An 18,327-nucleotide genomic window follows, 5' to 3' on the forward strand; every position below is an offset into this window, starting at 1 on the left:
CGGTTTGTCCTCCTGCACTGCCCCCGGGCGTGTTTAGCGACTGCGTGCTGCTGCTCCCCTTCCCTCGCTGGCAGTTTTGTGTTGGAGGAGTGGTGCTGGACCCTTGGCCATGCAGCTCCGGGGCTGCTTGGTCCCCCCAGTACCCCTGCCAGTTCCCTGCCTCTGCACCAGGCCTGGCCATGGCCTGGGCCCCGCTGGCTGAGCAGCCTGAGGCAGCCTCGCTGCCATAGCCTGTTTCTGGGAATACTGAGTGAATAGGGCCAGAAATCACACCCTCTTTCTCGAATTCACCGTTTCTTCCAAGTACATTCATGTTTTGTGAGGAAGATGCTGCCCGCTCCCTGTGCGGCACCAAGCATCACGGGCAGCTCCTCCAGCAGAACCAGAGACCAGGTTTTGGTTCGGATCCCGCAAAGGGGGCTCTGAGGCATTTCCATGGGGGCACCGTGCCAAGCCCACGTAGGGTTACGAGAGCATTCAGTGTGTGTCCCACGGATCTGGTTCAGACCTGGTTTGGGTTTCCCACAGCCGTGAGAGGTCGCACCGGGGGCTCTGCGTCGCCTCGCAAAGCCGGTTGCTGACGTGCTGCGTGTTGACTTTGATCGAGTCACACAAATGGCTGCTTCTTAATTGCCTTCTCCCTCTAAAAGGGGGCTAATACCTTAGAGAGACTTCTGAGGTCTCGCTCGCTAATAAAGCTCTTCGAGAGCTCGGATGGCAACTACTTTGAGAGCGTGAACTGTTATTAATGATTTCCGTTATTATAGAAGATGAAGCTGTGTGGTTCAGCTTTGTAACCTTGAATCATGCACTTGCTTGTGTTTCTGCTCCTGTTAAACCTGCACAGGCAGGCTCGCACCTTGCTTGGTTGCACAGGCTCTTAAGTCCCCCATCATGAGGCTTGCCTGCACAAAATGAGCGTGTGCATCTCTGAGGAGCCAGAGGACTCACAAAGATGGATGCTGAAAAAACAGCGTGGCTTGAGGATGGCTGGGAATGGGGTTAGTGTCGGTTGTGTTTCAGTCGATTCAGTTCTGGTTGGGGTGTCTAAGAGGTAAGCTGTGAGGGTCGGTCTCAATTTTTAGCACAATGCAGACATCCCTGCTGGTGCTGTGTGTTCATGCTTTGACAAACAGCGTTAGGGGAGAGTGGATCACGCTTGGCTGCTGGTACTCCGGCCCTTCAAACACTCGGTTCCCTGTATTCCACGGAAAGCAAATTCCATCCACAGAAACTACTCCTTTCTTGCCTCTTTATTTGGCAGTGATTGGTGTACTCCCTGAAGTATGCTGTATTTCCTCTCTATCTCTTGGTCTTGGCTCCTCAGGGGAAAAAAAAAAAAAAAAAGGCAGTTTTATTCATGCATATGCCAGATGCTAACAACTGTTACTCCTACAGAAGGAGCCACCAAGAAGTGGGAATACAGCCCTCAGCCCACAACAAATCTGGTCTATAATAAAGTTTCCCAAAGCTTTACTCTCCTTTTTTTTTCCCGGCTCTGCTCTGGGTGCCAGATAACTTAAAATACAGCGTTGATAAAAGTTGTGTCTCCTCCTGCCACCTGACTGTGGCCTTCCTTCAGCTGCTCGCTGCTTTTACAGCCCTGCCCTTCTTGCCCCACTCTCCTTACAGGCCTCACTCGTGGCAGATTTGCATTTTTGATGCGTATTATCTCTTAGTGTGTGATGCTCACGGAGCATCAAACGCAGGAGGGCCTGTTTGTTATCTAACCTACTTTCCAGAGGCACAAGAACATCAAGTGACTTGCACAAGGTCGCCCATGAGTCAGTGACTCCTCTGGCATGATAGCCGGATCCTGCATCGTGCAGTCCTTGCTCTCACCACTAGATCCCTGTGCCCACGCTCATCAGCAACGAAACTCCTACAGTTTTCGAAAGGTGGTTGACTCCTGGACCTGGCAGCAGCCCCGGTGCTGCCTATGGAGCCTTGCCTGGGGAAAAGATGGCAGATTAGTACCTTAAGGCATTATTATCTGAAATTGGGATAAGCTGTGCAATGCGTGGGCAGTCAGGGACTTGGGGCATGGTTCTTGTCAAGACCTCGAGCTCAGGCTGTGGTGGCATTGGCAGTGACCTGCCTGGGCAAGCGCTGCCTGACAGGGAGCCCAAGTTTTCCGCACGGGTAGGTCTGTGTCCATGAGAAAGGGTTTGCAGGGATCAGAAGTAATGAACACACAGAGAGGGAAGGAAGCGACTTATAAATAATATATTTGATGTGTATTATATATATAATATAATAACAGTAGTACTGGTTTATTATGTGTGTTTGTTTTTTTTTTTTAAACTTAATCCCGTAAGGCACTTACCCCTGTTCTTGACAACTTGATAAATTATTATTACCGATTCTGTATCTAATTGCCAGTTATTTCCCCCCAGATAGTTTGAATCAGAAAAATGCCCACCAGCAGGCAACTCCACATGCTGCCCTCCGGAGCTCTCCCAGCTCCTCCTGGAGGCAGCCCCGCTTCCGCCGGTGAGCCCCACTTCTGCCAGCCTCGTGACCCCGAGTGCTGGCACAAACAATCGCATTTCTGTCGGGCTCATGACCCCACTTGTAGCGGCGGTGACCCCATTTGGGGTCAGGACCTCCAGCCTGCATGGGGAAAGGCTCCTGTCCAGCAGCTCTCGTGGAATTGCGTTTCCACCCTCGCTCCCTGTGTGGACGCGTCTGCTCGGCACTAAGTTTGCCGATGCGAAATTTAGGTTAATCCGTTTCCAAAGTGGATTAACCTAGCCCACACAAAGGCACTTAGTATAAAATAAGAGTGTCCACATGGGGAGGCAGCACGGAATGGTGACTGGGCTTTAAACTCGCACCCTTGCTGTTTTGTGCTCCTCTGCACGACAGCGCAGCCGCCTCGGTCCCGCGAGGACCTCCGCTCCCCAACAGCTTTGTGCCGGTCCAGCTCGAAGCCGAAGGGAGCGCAAGGAATAAACAAAGCCCGGCAATGGGAAGGGGTTAAAAGCCCGCTCCACCGAAGTCCACGCGTCTCCCGTTCACCTTAAATGGTCACGATTTTATTTTAGCTCCAGGGAGGAGCAGCAGCCATCGAGCTGGAAGGAGCGTGGGGCAGGCCCGGGCTGGGGGCTGCAGCTGCTGCCCCCCTGTCGGCCACCTCCCGTGGGACCCCAGGGGATCCCCAGGGGACCCCCAGGGCCCCGTTTTCACCCTCCAGCCCCCGGCCCAGAGCTGGAGGGGCCGGAGCCCGGCCGTGCCCCGTGCGCCTCCCGGCCCGGCGGTGCGGGTCGTGCCTGGCACCCCCCGGGCGGGCCCGGTACCGGGGGGCTTACGGCGGGGGCAGGCTCCGCTCGGCTCGTCTGGTGGGAATTTCCCCCGAGTCGTTACCGGAGGGCAGAGGGACCCGGGCCCGGGCCATTGGTGCCCACCGGGGCACCCCCGGGCAGCCGGGGGGCAGCGGCCGCCGCCACCGGGGCGCAGCCTGGACGGGGCGGCCGGGCACCGCTCGCTGCCCGCGGCACCCCCGGGGCACCGGGCACCGTGCCCCGGGCAGGGGGCTGCCGGGGGGGCTGCCCCAGGAGCGGCTGTAACGCTTCGAGGCGGCCACGGGGGCGCGGAGCGGGGCCCCCGTCCGCTCCCCCCCGTGCGGCCGGAACAAAAGGATTCGCCGGGGGCTGCAGGAGGGGGCTTGGGCACCGTGCGCCCACCGGGCTGCCGGCAACGAGGCGGGGGGGGTCCGGCCCCGAGCCCCCGGGCACGGCCGAGGGTGACCCCAGCTCCCCGGGGTCCCGACGCGGACAAACCCCGGGGCTGAGCCGAGCGGCCCCGGTCGGGGTGCGGGTCCCCGGGGCCGTGCGGTGCCGAGCGGGGCGCACCCCCCCGGGGGCCGTGCCGTGCGGTACCGAGCAGGGTGCAGCCCCCCCGGCTGTGCCGTGCCGTGCCGAGCCGTGTCGTGCATTCTCGCGGCTCTCCAGCAGGCGCCCGGCCCTGGACATTGTCTCTTCCTCCCGGAGGAAGGGCCCTCCCCGGCCCTCCACAATGTGCTCTTCCAGGCGCGGCTCCCCGCGCCCCCCGCCCGGTGCGCCGCCCCCCGCGGCCCCGCTCCCCTTCCCCCGCCGCCTCCGCCCCCTCCTCCCGCGGCCGCCGGGGCCCCCGCTCTCTCTCCCACCCCCCCCCCAACCTCCTCTACTCCTCGCCTCCCCGTCCAACCTCCCCCCCCACCCCCCCCACACCCCCCGCCCGCCCCCCCGGGAGCCGGGAGTGACGCGCTCCGCAGCGCCGGCCCCTCTCCCCGGGCAGCAGCTGGCTGTCAGCCTCTCCGGAGCGCCGCCAGCCCGGGCCCCCTCCCTCCGTCCCTCCGTCCCTCCCCGCCCCGAGCACCGAGCCGCGCCGCCGGGCTGGCGCAGGCCGGCAGGGCCCCGGCCCCGCTCCAGGTAGGCGCCCCCCCCGAACCTTTTCCCGGACCCCCCCCCCCCCTTTCCTCCCCGGACCCCCCCCCGCCCCCCCTTCCCCTCTCTTTTTCCCCTCGGGGGGATGCGCGGGGGCTGCGGGCGGCGGCGGGGGGCGGGCGGGGCGGGGGCGGGGGCCCGGCGGCGGGGCCGTTCCCCAACTCCGGGGCCGGGAGGAGGAGGAGGAGGTGGTGGAAGAGGAGGAGGAGGAGGAGGAGGAGGAGGAGGAGGAGGAGGAGGAGGAGGAGGAGGTCGGGGGGAGCGGCCGCGCCGCCCCGCTTCCCCGGGAAGTTGCGGCTCGGCGGGGCTGCGAGGAAGGGTTAAGGTTAGCGCGTCCTTCCCCGCGCTCCCCCTTCCCCGGAAGAGCACAAAAGCCCAGAAGAAAGTGGGAGGAGGCGGCGGTGGGAGCGCTCCGGCCCCATTAATTCCCGGGCACCGGCCCCGCGCCGCCGCCGCCATCGCCGCGCCGCTCCCCCGGCCCCGGCCCCGGCCCCGGCCCCGGCCCCGGGCGGGGATTGTGCTGGAAATAGCCTCCTCCTCCCTCGAGGTAAAGCCCTACTTACGTGTCAATCCCCGCCGCACGCCGAGCCCCGGCTGCCGGAGGCTTTGCGCCGCGATCCGTCCCCGCTTCCCCGCGGGCGAGGCCCGGCCGGGAGCGAGGAGCTCGGGTCCCGACGGCGGCTCCGCGCCCCTCGGTGTCCCCCGTCCCCGCCGGGCTCCGGCCGTGGCTGCCCCGGCTGCGGGGAGGACAGCGGTGCCCTTTCGTTCCCGGCAGGGTCCTGGCGAGGAGGAAGCGCCGAGGGGGTCCCCAGGAGCGGGGCGCGTCCGAGGGGGCGAGCACCGGGACCCCCGCGCCGGGCGACGGCTGCCCGGGGCAGGGACAGGGGCAGAGCACGGGCAGGGGCAGGACAGGGGCAGGACAGGGGCAGGGGCAGGACAGGGGCAGAGCCGTCGTCGTGCCCGGCTCCCTCCCCACGCACCGACCCCGGCGTTCAGCACCTCCCCGCTGAACAGCAGGAGCGCGGCACGGCCCGGCCCGACCCGCGGGGGCAGCCGGGGAAGGGGCAACCGCAGCCCTCGCCCCCTGCCCGGGCAGCATCCTGCCCCTCGGTGACCGCGAGGCCTCTCCTCGGGGTGATTTTCCCAGAAGGAGGACTCCGAAGGGGGAGGGGGAGAGGTAGCGATCCTCCCTTCCCCTTCCATTTGTTGTTCCACGTTGAGGCTCCCCCGTTTTTGGGAAGTAACAAACACTCATTGTTGCCGTGTCCCGTACAAATCAGCAGAAATTGCCCTCGGTGAGGACGCCCGGAACCTGACAAAGAGCGCCCGGGGTATTTTGTTTGGCGCGTGGATGGCGCACACGAGTGGGCAGCGCGGTCACGGATCGCTGCCGCCACGGCCGAGCGTGCTCGGCTGCGCTTCGGGGCTCCTCGTGCTCCCCGAAGCAACGACCACTACAGCAATTGTGGCTGCGGTACCAATCTTTGCCCCGGAGTGGTTTATCTTCCATTAGTAAGCCTTTCTCTGCGCTGAACTGGTTAAGTTAGGGTCAAATCTGGTTCAATACCTTCTTGGCATGCTCGGAGGGCCGGGTTTAAACAGTTGCTGAGACGGAGATGAGGCCACCTTCCTGATAGCTGCCGCGTGGGCTGGCGCTGGGAGCTGCGTGCCCCGGCGGGTCGTGGCTGGCACCGAGGTGGGGTGCTGATGGGCCTGGCAGTCACCCGTCGCCTTTTGTTGCCTCTAAAAACACCTCTGCTGCTGGTGGGAAGCTGAGCGAGGCTGCCTGCCGAGGGGTTGCGTGGCACACGGCCTCGGTTCCTGCTCCACGGAAGGAAATCCGACCGGGACAGGAGGCTGCGGCTTGAAAGGACGTGTTTTAAAATGAAAGGCCTTGAAAAGAGAAAACAAACTATCCTCAGAACCGGAGCCTGGAATATTTAGCGTAAGGCACGGCGTGCAAAGGACTGGAGAGACGCTTGCAGGGCAGTCCCCGAGAAACTGAGCCAGGCTGTAAAATAAGCAGGTTACCGATAGCCTTGCATTTATTTACGAGATACGGTTAGAAGAGCAGCTCCCCCCTGCCCTGCTCAGCCCGCGCTACGGGAGGTTGTTCTCCAAGAAGGAGAGCTGCTGGTGGAGAATCGCTGTCTAGCAATTAAAGCGTCGCAGTCCGGAGGTCTCGCTCCTGCTCCCGGCCCTGCCACCAGCCTGCTGCCTTCTTGCACGACCGGTGCAGCCGTCGGGACCCCGGGCTTCTGGCTCGGTAACAGGAGGAATACTTCCCCAACGCAGAGGAAAGTTGAGAGCCTCAGCAGATGAGTGCACACACGGTGCTTGAAGATTCGTGAATGAAAAGTGGGACAGAAACGCCGAGCGTTCGCTCTGCACATGCGAGTGTCTGCCTTTGCCAGTTGGAAAACATTGGCTGCGAGTGTCTGTAAAGCAGCTGTGAATATTGGACTGTAGATAAGGAGAGGAGCAGGGATGTTGTTTTTCCAAACCCTGCGCGGTGCCTGGAGTCCTGCTCCGATGTTTGGGTGTGGCTTGTGAACGCACCAGCAGGATCCGACTTCCCCTTTCAAAAGAGGAGCTGCACGCACACTGCCTGACCCTTGATCGCTCGGTCCCTTGAACGTTGGAAACAAAGCGATGGGACTTTACAGCGGGGTGAGAAGATCTCTCCGGAGAGCTGGGCAAAGCAGGAAGGAGGAGGGCAGCGGCCACAATGCTCGGGTTTGAGGAGGGACTGCGGGCCGGCGGAGCAGGGCAGGCGCTATCGCTCCCCTCCGTGCCACGGGTGGCGTGGAGCTGGGGACGAGGCGGCCAGTCCTGAGACAGGCGCTGGTAATGGATTGTGTTCTGTTTTCTAATGAAAGTTTCATTTGAAGTTTGTTTACAGGAAAGAAGAAATTAGCAGAGAGAATTCTCCTGAGAACCCAGAGAGGAAAAAGAATGAGCTGCCTGACTCGCAAGCCAAAAGAGGGTGGAAGGGTAGATTAGATTTACCGTATTGCTCCGAGTTGTAGCTGTTGCTACTGTTCAGAAACGCTTCCTTGTTTGCCTGGACAGCGGAGCCCGCTGTGAGTCTGTGCTCAGCCGGGTTTCTGGCGTTTGGAGAAAATTCGGAGCTGCCCACCCAGCCAGGTGTTTTGATCCCATGGCAGGGTGCTTTGGTGCCGGGAAGCTGTGCCACAGCCCTGGGGTCTCCTGGCGGCTGCAGGGCAGTGCTGGGAGTCACTGCTGGCACGGGTGGGCAGCAGAGGAGGTCGCAAAGCCCGGGTGTCCAACCCTGATGGGTGTCATGAGGACAGAGCATGCCGGTGGCCGCCAGTGGCCCTGCTGGCAGCAATGAGGTGGGCACAGGGGCACGGAGGGTGCCAGAGCCACAGCTGGAGCTGCTGGGTTGTGCAGCAGAGCAGCTCCCTGGGCTGCAGCCCTGCTCTGTTCAGGGAAGAGGCACAGAGGCCCAAGGAGCTCCCAGGGCATCATCGCTTGGTGCCAAGCAGAGGGGCTCATCCAGCAGCTCATACCTCCAGCTCAAGCTGCTCGCTGCTGGGACCCCGTCGAGGTGCTTGCCACAGCATCACCGGCAGTATTAGCTGAGCTTGCTTGGGGTTTGCTCTGCTCCTGGACCCGTGCACTGCCCGGGAGGTTTATCCCGTTTGTGTTTCGGATGGGGGTATTGGCACTGAAAAGCAGGCGGCCTTGGCTGAAAGCAGAGGGTGACACTGGGGACACGGGGATGGGGTGGCCGGGCAGGGTCCCGCATCCACAGCATGCTCCCTGCTGGTGGCTGGAGCGTGGACCTGAGAACATGCGGCCGCCTTGTTTGTCTTGAGTCATTTATAGCTTATCAGTTTCTGGTTTGATACCCAGGGCATTTCTAATAATAGGCTAATGTTACTGCACCTCGAGAGAATTGTACACGTTTGTACAGCACTTCACATAGCATGTGCATGCGAGGCATCTTCATGGCTCTGATTTTCTGACTCGTGTGATGCCTCCTGGGCTACATTTGGGTGCTGAGGCTGGGTGTCCTGTGCAGTGCGAGCCCTGCAGAGTTACTCCTGAGCCAGGCACCGTCCGAAAAACCTTCTGGTCGCTCCCAGGGCTCCTCACCCTCCAGCTGCCAGGTGTTCGGCTGTGGGCAGCGAGGACCTTGGCATTTGTGTTTGTCTCTTAAGCTCCGACAGTAATCTTGGGTAAGCCTTGTGCAGAAGGCCGGCTAGGAGGGCGGCTGGCTCCCTGTGAGTGCGTGTGGTAACGGGACTAGAGAAAGCGTGCAGCGGGGAGACCTGTGTGCTCCTCTCCTGTACGTGCAAGATGGAGTTTGCAGAGAGGCAGGATTGCTTCCTGGCTGGGGCAGCAGCTCGGTGTGCCAGCAGCAGCGTGCTTCCCAGTGCCTCCCAGTGCCTCCCAGCGCCTCCCAGTACCACCTGCCCTGCTCGAGCCCCGTACAAGTGCAGGATCTGCACCAGGGGCCCCTTGCCTGTGGGTGTGGTGTGTGCGGGCACCCCGGTCCCGGGGCAGTGGGCAGCTGAGCCGTAAATTCCAGGAAACTCCCCAGGAGGCCGGGGGTGGCGCGAGCCAGCGCCCGCAGCTCCTGCCTGGGGCCAGCAGATGTGTCTGCAGGGACAGGGAGCGGGAGGAAAAGCACAAACCTGTCTTTAAAGACATTTATTTGTTCACAATAAAAACTGTCAGCCAGAGGCAGCCAGACAGGGCAGTTTTTATGAGGCGCAGCCTTACGTTGGAGGGGTTCTTGCCAATTGCTTCTTACACGGAAAGGGAGCGGGTGGTGTGTGTTATCTCAGGACGAGGGGAAGGAAAGAAAAGGAGCTGAGCGTTTACAAGCCTTTGAAATTCTTCAATCAAAGGGAAGCGCGGTTGAAAGCGCTTCTGGAAACATTTTTGGTGTTCCCCTCCACCCCGCAGCCCTGGATGCGGTCTCCGTCCGTTATTTTGGGAGGGCGGCCGGGGAGAGGAAGGCAGATAAAGGAATTGCCGGCGGGGCCGTGTGGATGCGGGGACGCGCATCTGCTTCCTGCGAAGCGGCGTGCTCGGCTCGGAGGGCTCGGCTCGGGGAGCTCCCCCGGCCCCTCCTCTCATTCAGGATCTCAGCACCGCCGGGATGGTGATGGTTTTGAAATCCTGCGGCTGACCTTTCCGGCTCTGGAAGCGATCCAAGGGCTGTGTCTCGAAGTACTGTAAAGGTTAGCCAGAAGGGAGAGAGAAAATGTCCTTTCAGCAGCAGGAGTGGGAGAGAGGAATGTAATCTATGCCGCTGGGAAGCCGCTGCCGGGGCTGGCAGGGCTCTCCTGCCCCAGGCGGTGCCTCCCGGGGCGGGCAGGGGCCACCGCAGCCCCTCCGCCAGCCTCCAGCCTGGACGAGCTTCAGCCACCCAGCCTCGGGGTCCTCCCTTTGCCAACACAACCCCCTTCCCTCCAGGGAAGGGCCTTTTCTGCAGCATCGGGCAGTTGGGGGCCATGGGGACCGATGGCACCATCCCCGGCTACCCCCCCGGACGCCCCCCTGCAGCAGATGATTTGGTCTCGGGAAAGTCTGCGATGTTTTACGGAGCCGTTTTAATGGAGCTGCGCCCTGGCCCCAGCTCCCACACGCCGCTCGCTTGCCAGAAACACGCTGGTGTGGATGGAGATTAAAGGGTAAACTCCAGGGCTCAGCCATCCGCTCCTACAGGATGCGAGCTCTTTCTAATTGTCCTCAATTAGAGACAGTGCCATTGCTCAGGCACGTCTTCAGGCAGGAAGCAGAGCTGGGGCGTTCTCCACTGGGAAAACCACCTACCCCGGGGCTGCTCGCCAGGGCTCGGGGCCGGCAAGTTTCCGTGGGGTGCAGGAGCTGGGGGGCGAGTGGCTTTTAGGAGGGCGTGCGGCCGGGAGATGCTAGAGCTGGGGAACGGAGGAAAGAAAATAGCTCGGCGCCTTAACCCTTTCCTGCTTGCCCCTAGGATGAGACATCGGTGAGCAGCGAGGACTTTGATATGAACGACTCCACATGGATCTCAGCTGACCAGCACCTGAACTCCAGCCTGAGCCCCAGCCAGGACGAGAGCATGCGCAGCCCGCAGAACCTGCACGGCCAGGAGGACGGTGAGTGCCCGCGGCGGGCGGGAAGAGCTCGGCGCCTCTCGCTCGGGATGTTTTTGTGACTTATTAAACATTAACCAGGCCTTTCTGATCAGGTGTCCCACCTGGAGGATGGATTTCATATCGGCACAGGCTTCGAAGCCTTCCCGTTCACCTCCAGCTTGCATTCAGCCGGGGCCCTCCCCAGCTCCCAGCTGAGGGTCCCAGCTCCTCCAGCGCCGGGTGCTGGGGTTCCCCAGGCATAGCGAGGAGACCCCCTTAGTCCTCAGCCTGCCACAGGGAGGAGACCAGCCCTTTGTGGTGCTGGCTGCAGCTTCCCATGCTTGGGAAGTTGCCCTGTGGGCAGTATGTGTGGTCCCCAGGCGAGAAATGTGTCCTCTGCAGGAGCTGGCCACAATGAGGCTGTGGGGTGGCCGCGGGACGTCTCCTCGCTTTGGGCAGGCGCTTGGAAGGGGCTGGAGGTGCTGCACGTGGGAGGGAGCCTTTGGCACGAAGTTGTGTTGTGTTTCTTCTGTGAAGCGAGCTGGTTTAAAGAAATGCTCGAGTAAATAAGTGGTAGAAGCACGAGCTCAGGTCAGAGTTCATCTCCGTGATGCTTGCACGGGTTCGGTGCTCGGACTGCTCCTCAGCCTGTGCTCAGGAGGTTGAAGCCCTTATCCACAGCTCAGATGCTGCTGGGAGGGCAGAAAGGGATTGGGGGGCAGCCCAGGCTGTGGGGGGGAGCTCTACAAAAGGGGTCTGGAAAACCCCAGGAAGGAAAGGGCTTTCATACCCACGGGTCTCCCTGGGGTGGCTCTGTGTGGCCAGAGGCAGGGTGACGGGGGTGCTCCGTCCATGAGTCCGGTGTGCCATGGCACCCAGCTCCTGTTGCAAAGCTGCACTTTGGGGAAGCTGCTAATTGTAAAACCATCCAGGAGCCCGGCAGCGTCAGTGGGGATGTGAAATTGTCCAGTAATGCACTTCCCTGCTGGGCGAGGCTGTGCCCACAGTGCTGGGAGGGCATTTGGGTGCTCGCACTGCTCCGGGGCCAGGCTGCACGCAGGGCTCCCATGGCAGAGCCTCGAGCACCCCGGCCTCTCTTACCCATGGCCTTGCCGGGTCTCTCCATATCCCCCAAACTTTGCTGTTCTCCTGCCAGGACATTTCAGGCGTGTGGCTTATCCCTCACCGCTGTATTCCCAAGGCTCATTTACAATCTAGAATGACACGGTTTTGAACCCTCTTCTCAACGCTATTATTCACCAGGACAGTAATTTAATAAGGGACGCACGTATTTAGGCAAATCAAAGTATTCTCACTCAAGCTAAATCCTTTCTCTGCCCTCTTAGGAAATGCGTCCAATTTTTCATGCCCTGTGATTTTTCTTCAAAAGCAGGTGTACTCTTTGGGGCCCTTCTTGGCTCCTCCAGTTTCTCTTGTAAGGTTCAGTTGTGAGTGATGAAGGACAAATAGCTCCTTCCTTTTGTGAGGAATGGAAGTGAACTGAAAAAAGGGGAAACCTGGCCCACGGCGCTCCCAGAAGGCGACGCCGTGGCCCAGGCGAGGGAAGTGCCAAGGGGGGACCTGGAGGGCACCGGGCTGGAGGAGAGGAGCACGGCGTGGAGAGGGGGCATCGTGTCGTGAAGGGAAAGGCGAATTACTGGCGGGAGGAAGTGAATGCATGTGAATTAAAATGTTGAGTGCTCTTCAGTTTCCTCTTCTCACGGCCCATGAAAAGTCTTTTATAGAATCAAACGTGTTTTCCCGTGTTCGTGCTCATTTATTTGGGCAGTCCACGTGCAAGACTCCCAGGGAAACCGGTGTCAGCAACCAGCACTTGTAAACTGTCCAAGAGGCACCGCACGGAGGGCACAAGCCGTGGTGGCACCAGGGTCTGTTCAGAGTTCTTCGTGCCTGGTCTCCTGCCCCTGAAAATCCTTCTCAGGTTCTGAGCTGCTCCCGTCTGCCATCGTGTAATGGGAAGGGTGCCTGGAGTGTGTTTTCTGTGAAAGGCTTCCTGAAGCATAGACTTTTACTGAAGAGTTGCCTGTTTGGACAGCAGTATCATCTGACACGCTTGCTTAAAAAAAAGCCTTGTTTGGAGTACTGAAGCACCGACTTCAGGTCTTCTGGAGGGCTGCAAAGAGCGCACTCTCATATGACACACAAGCACAGCCGCATGAAATCCAGAAAGGCGTGAGAGCAGGAAGCGGCTGTCCCACGCCTTGATACACAGGTATCTGCTAAATCTTCAGAGAGCTAAAGAGCAGCTCGGACAGAAGCCAACGCCTTATTTTGTCTGCGTGCCCAGAAACCTTGGCCCGGTATAACCACGCTGCAAACAGCGTCAGCCTTTGGAACAGCGGGGAGAACAAACAGGAGCTAATGGCTTGGGGAGGTAAGGGATAGCAGAAGACACTGTCGGGAGAGCATCAGCAGCAGAGATGGGGCTCGTGTTGGGACGTGTGGACGTAGGGACACGCCGCAGGGACACTTTGCAGGACGCAGAGATGCACAGCAGGATGCAGGGACACGGTGGGACGCGGGGTCAGACAGCCCTGAGCAGCGCCGCCGGCACAGGCACACACTTGCTCCTTCCATTTTCCTTTGTTACTCATCCTGCGGGCCCCAGCACGGAAAACGTGAAGCTCCCTGCAACATCCCTTCCCCGTAGGATGTTACTCACAGCGTACGTGCCCCGCAGGAAGCCGGTGGATACCCAGAGCAGCAGCAAGATCAACATCAGCTTTTTGCTGCTGGAGCTGAGCCATTGTGCAGGACATCCTGGAGGGACGTGGCCGTGGGAGCCAACACGCTTTGGGAGCAAAACACCCCAAAAGGGGCGGCGTTGTGCTCACCCCACACCCATCACCCTCCCCAAAGTCCCGGGCATCGGGCTCTGCACTGCCTGAGCTGGCTTCAGGTGTGGGCAGTTGGGGTGGGGAGGCCAGGGGAAGGGGCTGCTCCTCACCCCTGTCCTTCCTAGTAAGTGGGCTGGTTCCCCAGCGCTGGTTCTGCCTCCTTGCAAGCATGGGGCTGCTTTGTGGCACCATCCTGGGACAGATTGCTCTGGGTGAGGTCTCTGCACGCCGTCCTTTGTGCCTGGCAGTGTCCCTGCTGAGCCTGGGCTGCCGGGAGCAGCAGGTGCTAATCCAGACCTTGGAGAAAGGACTTTCTTAACCTGCTTAGCTGCGAAGGTGCACGCTCGGCAGGGCATCCCTTGGGAAGGCTCCTGGGTGCTGGGGACGTCCCCTGGGAGCCCTTCGAGGAGGAGCCACAGGGATGTGCATGTGGGTGTTATTTCTAAATGATGTTCTGGGGAGCAAGGGGGGTTTGTGGCTCCTCAGGACACACGGAGAATGGCAGGGGCAGCACAAACTGTCCCACCTCTTCTGGCACCGCACACGTGCCATGGATCCTGGTCTCAGCACCATCATTTCTCAAGGTGCCTCTGACTCTGCACATCTCCAGGTTCCCTGCGGTACTGACACAGAAGAGAGATTTCTGGGGAGAGGAGTGATCCCCTGGAAAAACGTTCAACCAGAAGCCAGGCAGTGCCTGCACGCTGAGCTCAGCCTGCCCCACACCGCAGCCACCCCGACGGCTCAACCACAGAGCGCTCGCTGCAGGGATTCAGCAGGCCCTGACCGGATCTGTCTGTGCTTTTCCCAAAGCCAAATTCTCACTTTTCAGGGCTCCGTGATCCAGTGTGGGACTTCACCCTCTTGGAGACCCCAGCTCAGGGCCGTCCTCCCCGCTCTGCCCTGCCTGGGCTGTATGAGGCTGGTGGCTCGCTGTGCCCTCACCTCTCCCCAGGTCACCTCTGTTTATCGGGGGGCTCAGAGGCCCTCTCCAACAGCAGGCACCCTCGTTCCAGCCGCTTTTGGAGCCTGAGGAATGCAGCATGGATGCTGAGGGACCCCAGCATCATCCACCCTTGGAGCTGAACAGGGCACAAGGCTCCCTGCGCCTCCCTCCATCTCTTCCCCATCATTTTATTTCTCCTGGGTGCAAACCCAGCAGCGCTGAGCAGGGCACCTCAGATCCTGGAGCTTCCCCCTTGTGCCCCCACCTCCATCCCCAATGAGGGGCAGCAGGGTGACCCCTCAGAACACGCCTTAGTTAGTAGGGTGCTCCCAACCCCTCACTGCCACCATTCCGGCAGCGGGGACAAGGCAAATCCACGCCACGAGGCCTCCTGCAGCTGCGGTGCGGGGCAAGATGTCTGTCCCGAGGCCCTGTGCTGTGTCCGCTCCCTCTGGCCATGGGAGACGGCACCGGGGGGCACCGGGGGGTGCCGGGGAGGGGCAGCGGCCTCACAGCGCTGCCTTGTCCGGCCGGGCCTGCCCGCGGCCGCGCTCCGTGCCCAGCCGTGCCAGGTGTCCGGCTCGCCGGGGGCTCCGGGAGGGCGGGCGGGGAGGATGGAGGTTTCGTCTGGGACCTAACGAGGTTTGCATTAACGGAGGAAGACAGGAAATACAGTGTCTGAACTGGATGCTGGCCAGCCCCGCTTCTGCGCATCGCCCGTCGATGTTTCAGTTTTTTTCTTTTTTTTTTTGTGCGTCTTGGAGGAAATCGGCCGGGCAGGACCTGGAGAAAGCAGACGTCCCCTCCGGCCTCCCAGCACCCTGCCCTTGGGTGCCGAGGCCCTGGAACGCCGCCCGCTTGTGCCTGATGAAAGCTGTGCTCCTGCCCAGCAGTGGCCCCCCGCGAGGCCCCCTTTCCCACTCCGTCTCTCTAATTTGTATTAAGTATCCCTTCCTCGCAGGCTTTCCTCCTCCCCTTCTTCCCCCTTCTCGTCTCTTTTGTGAGTGAATAATTTATGGCACTTTTCATCTTCCTGGCTGTTGTTACAGTCAGACGTCTGTGGGATGCTTTGAACACTTTTGACAGTCGTTTGCAGGCTGGATGCGAAGCTCCAGCCCGTGCGGGTGACACGGCGCTGGGCACGGCCGGCACTGGGCACGGCCAGCAAAGGACACGGCCACTTCTGCCACCACCATGGGCATGGGCAGGCACGGCCAGGGCAGTGTGGGGAGCAGGGGGCTCCCCGGGACCCCAGAGCTCCCGGTGCTGGCCGTGGGTGGGAGGGCAGGGGCTGAGCCCCCCGTCCCAGTCCCGGTCCCGGTTGGGGGCTCGGTGGCCCCTGCCCCGCCGTGGCGGTGCGGGGCTGCGGCGAGGTTTCCGTGGGCCGCTGGCTCTTACATAAGCTCATTGTTTTCCAAGTCAAAAGAGGTTTTGTCTTCGCTCTGGAGATGTGACAGGAGGAGGAACAATTTGCCCCATTCATCTTTAATTCTGCCTTTGGACAGCGGCGCGGTGGCCCTCGCTGACATAGACGTTAAACCCAACCACTTCCCTGCCGTAAAATCTCCCGGGGAGCAGGTGTTGGAAATCTCCCCTTCCCCTCCTGATCTCTGCAAATCCAGTGTCACAGAAATCAAGGATAATCCAGAAGCCTCTTCAAAATGAAAACGCTGAGCCCTGATTAATTCATTTAATAAGTGACTGATCCCCTCCTCCCCCATCACCGCTACCCAAGAAGCCATTTTGCTTCTCCGCTTCCCTGGGATTGGCGCAGCCGGGGAGGGACGGAGGCCACAATAGACCCGGCGCTGCCTCCCCGCTCCGCAGCCGCCGCTCGCCCTCGCCCCTCGTGGTGCAGGAGCTGGCGTGGCCGAGGCAGAAAGGAGCAGGGATCCCGTGCCGAGGGTGCTCCCAGCCCGGCCCCTGCGCCCGGCCCCACGCGCCCGGCTTTCAGGGGCTCCTTCGCCTCCAGCCCCCTGCCCGCGGAGCCCCCCAGCTCCGGAGGTTCGATAGGGGAGTGAAATATTTCACTTCCCCGACTGAAAGATCAAACCAGCTCGAAGTGACATTGTTTTTACAGTTCCATCTGCTTCAATTAGGTCGTGGGGGTGGAGCAGAGGGGCTTCCAATTATCCTCATTAGAGGGGCTCCTCGCTCAGCCAAACTCCAGCCGCGAGCAGAGAGCTCACGAGACTCGTGCTGGTTGATAATGAATATATTCATGGCTGCACAGCCTGGCTTTGCTCTCCTGCTGCTCGTGGAGCCCTGCTATTTTTATCTGTGTGTTTTGGGCGTGCTCTGGGAGTTTGCAGAAAAGCTCCCGAATCGCAGAAGTTTGGTGTGCGCGTCTCAGCGGTGGTGTCCGGGAGCGCAGCCCTCCCTCACCTCTGCTCGTGGTCCTGCGGATGCCACGTCCCTGGTGGAGGGTGCGTGGGGCCAGGTTTGGGACCAGGCTCTCCGACAGCATCCCCTGTGGCCTAGGGAGCCCTAGGTCTGGTCCTAGCACCAGGGGGGGGTCCGGATCTGGCCCCCCAGGGCAGCACTCGCTGCTGGCCATGGGCCGGAGCTGCCCTGGTGCTCCCTCCCGAGGGCTTCCCCGTTTTTAAGCTGGCTGAAGCCATTCCCGTTCTGATCCGAGGTCCTCAGCAATCTGGATTTGCAGCCGTTTCTCTGCCCACAAGACTGAGATTAATCCACCGCTCTACGAACAGAGCTTCTGGGAGAGCACAGCCCATAAAAGTGAAGAATTAAGAAAATTATCTGTAGCTCGTGGGTTTACAGACCTCGCTATTTACATCCATTCATCCTCGGTTTAAACGAAATTGTTCTTGCAGTAGGTGCTGGTCCCTTATGTTCGATTCCCATTTCATTTCCATATTCCACCTGAACAGGCTCCCGAACACCACTTCGTGTTTGCTTTCGGTATTTTTTTTTTGTCTGTAGCAAAGCCAAGATTTGTAAACGTGGTGGGACCGGCTGGAAACCTGGTCTGCAGCTGCTGTGCGTGTGTTGTGCTGCACAAAGGCAACCCAGAGACATTTGAAGCCGGGGGGGCCGTGCCTCCCCCTGCACCCTGCCCGGGGGTCTCTGTGCCGGGTGCCGTGCCGGGGGCTGCATGCCACCCCGGGGAGCTGACGGGAGGTCCCTGCCGTGGGTGCTGATGGTGTTGTTGCTGTGGCTGTGCCCAGGCTGGTGATGGGGCCTGGTGTGCAGCTCGTGCCTCTGCACACAGCAATAATGCTCCTTAATCCCCCCGAGAGGCATCGCAGGATGAGGCCGGAGCCTCCCTCTGAGCCCTGTCTGCATGTTTTAATTCGGGGATGTTTTAATTCGGGCGCTTGCAGGGGATGGAGCAGTCTGGGAGCAGGGAGCGCTCGTGCCTGTGCTGGGGCGGTTCGGGACACGCAGGGCCCTGGCCGGCCCCCACGGTCTGTTCGGATGCCTGAGCGTCCTCAAGTCTGTTTATTTTAAGGGTTACAAAGTCCTGCGCTGCTGCAGCCTCCGCAGGGGTCACAGGAAAGTTCGCTGCAGCCTCTCATTAAAGTTCCCTGCAGATGCTGGCCGGGGTTTGGGGAAAGAAGGAGGAGGAGGAGGTGGTGGCAGCAGCTGGGCACCGTCCCTCTGCCCTGCACCCGCACACCTTTGGACTCTGCACCCATATGTGGGCAGCTGGTGGCACGGGGACAGGGTGACCCCACAGCCTGACCCTGGGGCTGGGGACCAGGGACCAGGGGCTGGGGATCAGGGACCGGGGACCGGGGCCCAGGGACCGCCATCTGCTTGTCACCGGCTGCAGCTTCTTTGTTCGCAGCTCGGCGCACACTTGCACAGGAAGCGGCTCCCCACGTGCTTCGCCCTTTCCCTCTCGCGGAGGCACCTAATGAAATAAAGGATTTACTGCAGCGAGGGGGAGGGCAGGGGCAGGGGCTGAGCGGGGTTTGACAACGTTGTCCCTGGCCTGGGGTCGGGCTCCTTGGTGGGCGTGGGGCCGCTGGCAGCAC

The 18,327-nt window shown here is 60.8% G+C and overlaps 1 protein-coding gene across 5 annotated transcripts in view; it reads left to right on the forward strand.

The window, feature by feature from the left end:
• NOL4L (nucleolar protein 4 like) overlaps positions 1 to 18,327 on the forward strand; it is a 54,422-nt gene that overhangs the window by 30,309 nt on the left and 5,786 nt on the right. For 2 of the 5 annotated variants that reach the window (XM_084537517.1, XM_084537518.1), the window contains exon 5: positions 10,402 to 10,543. In XM_084537517.1, coding sequence (XP_084393643.1) covers positions 10,402 to 10,543 — 142 coding nt within the window. Of the gene's footprint in view, positions 1 to 4,282; positions 4,413 to 4,853; positions 4,975 to 6,394; positions 7,275 to 10,401; positions 10,544 to 18,327 lie in introns of those variants that run through there. The other 3 variants (XM_084537521.1, XM_084537520.1, XM_084537519.1) reach the window with 3 other exon arrangements.

Source organism: Aythya ferina (assembly GCF_964211825.1).
Source record: "Aythya ferina genome assembly, chromosome: 16".
NCBI classification, from domain to species: domain Eukaryota; kingdom Metazoa; phylum Chordata; class Aves; order Anseriformes; family Anatidae; genus Aythya; species Aythya ferina.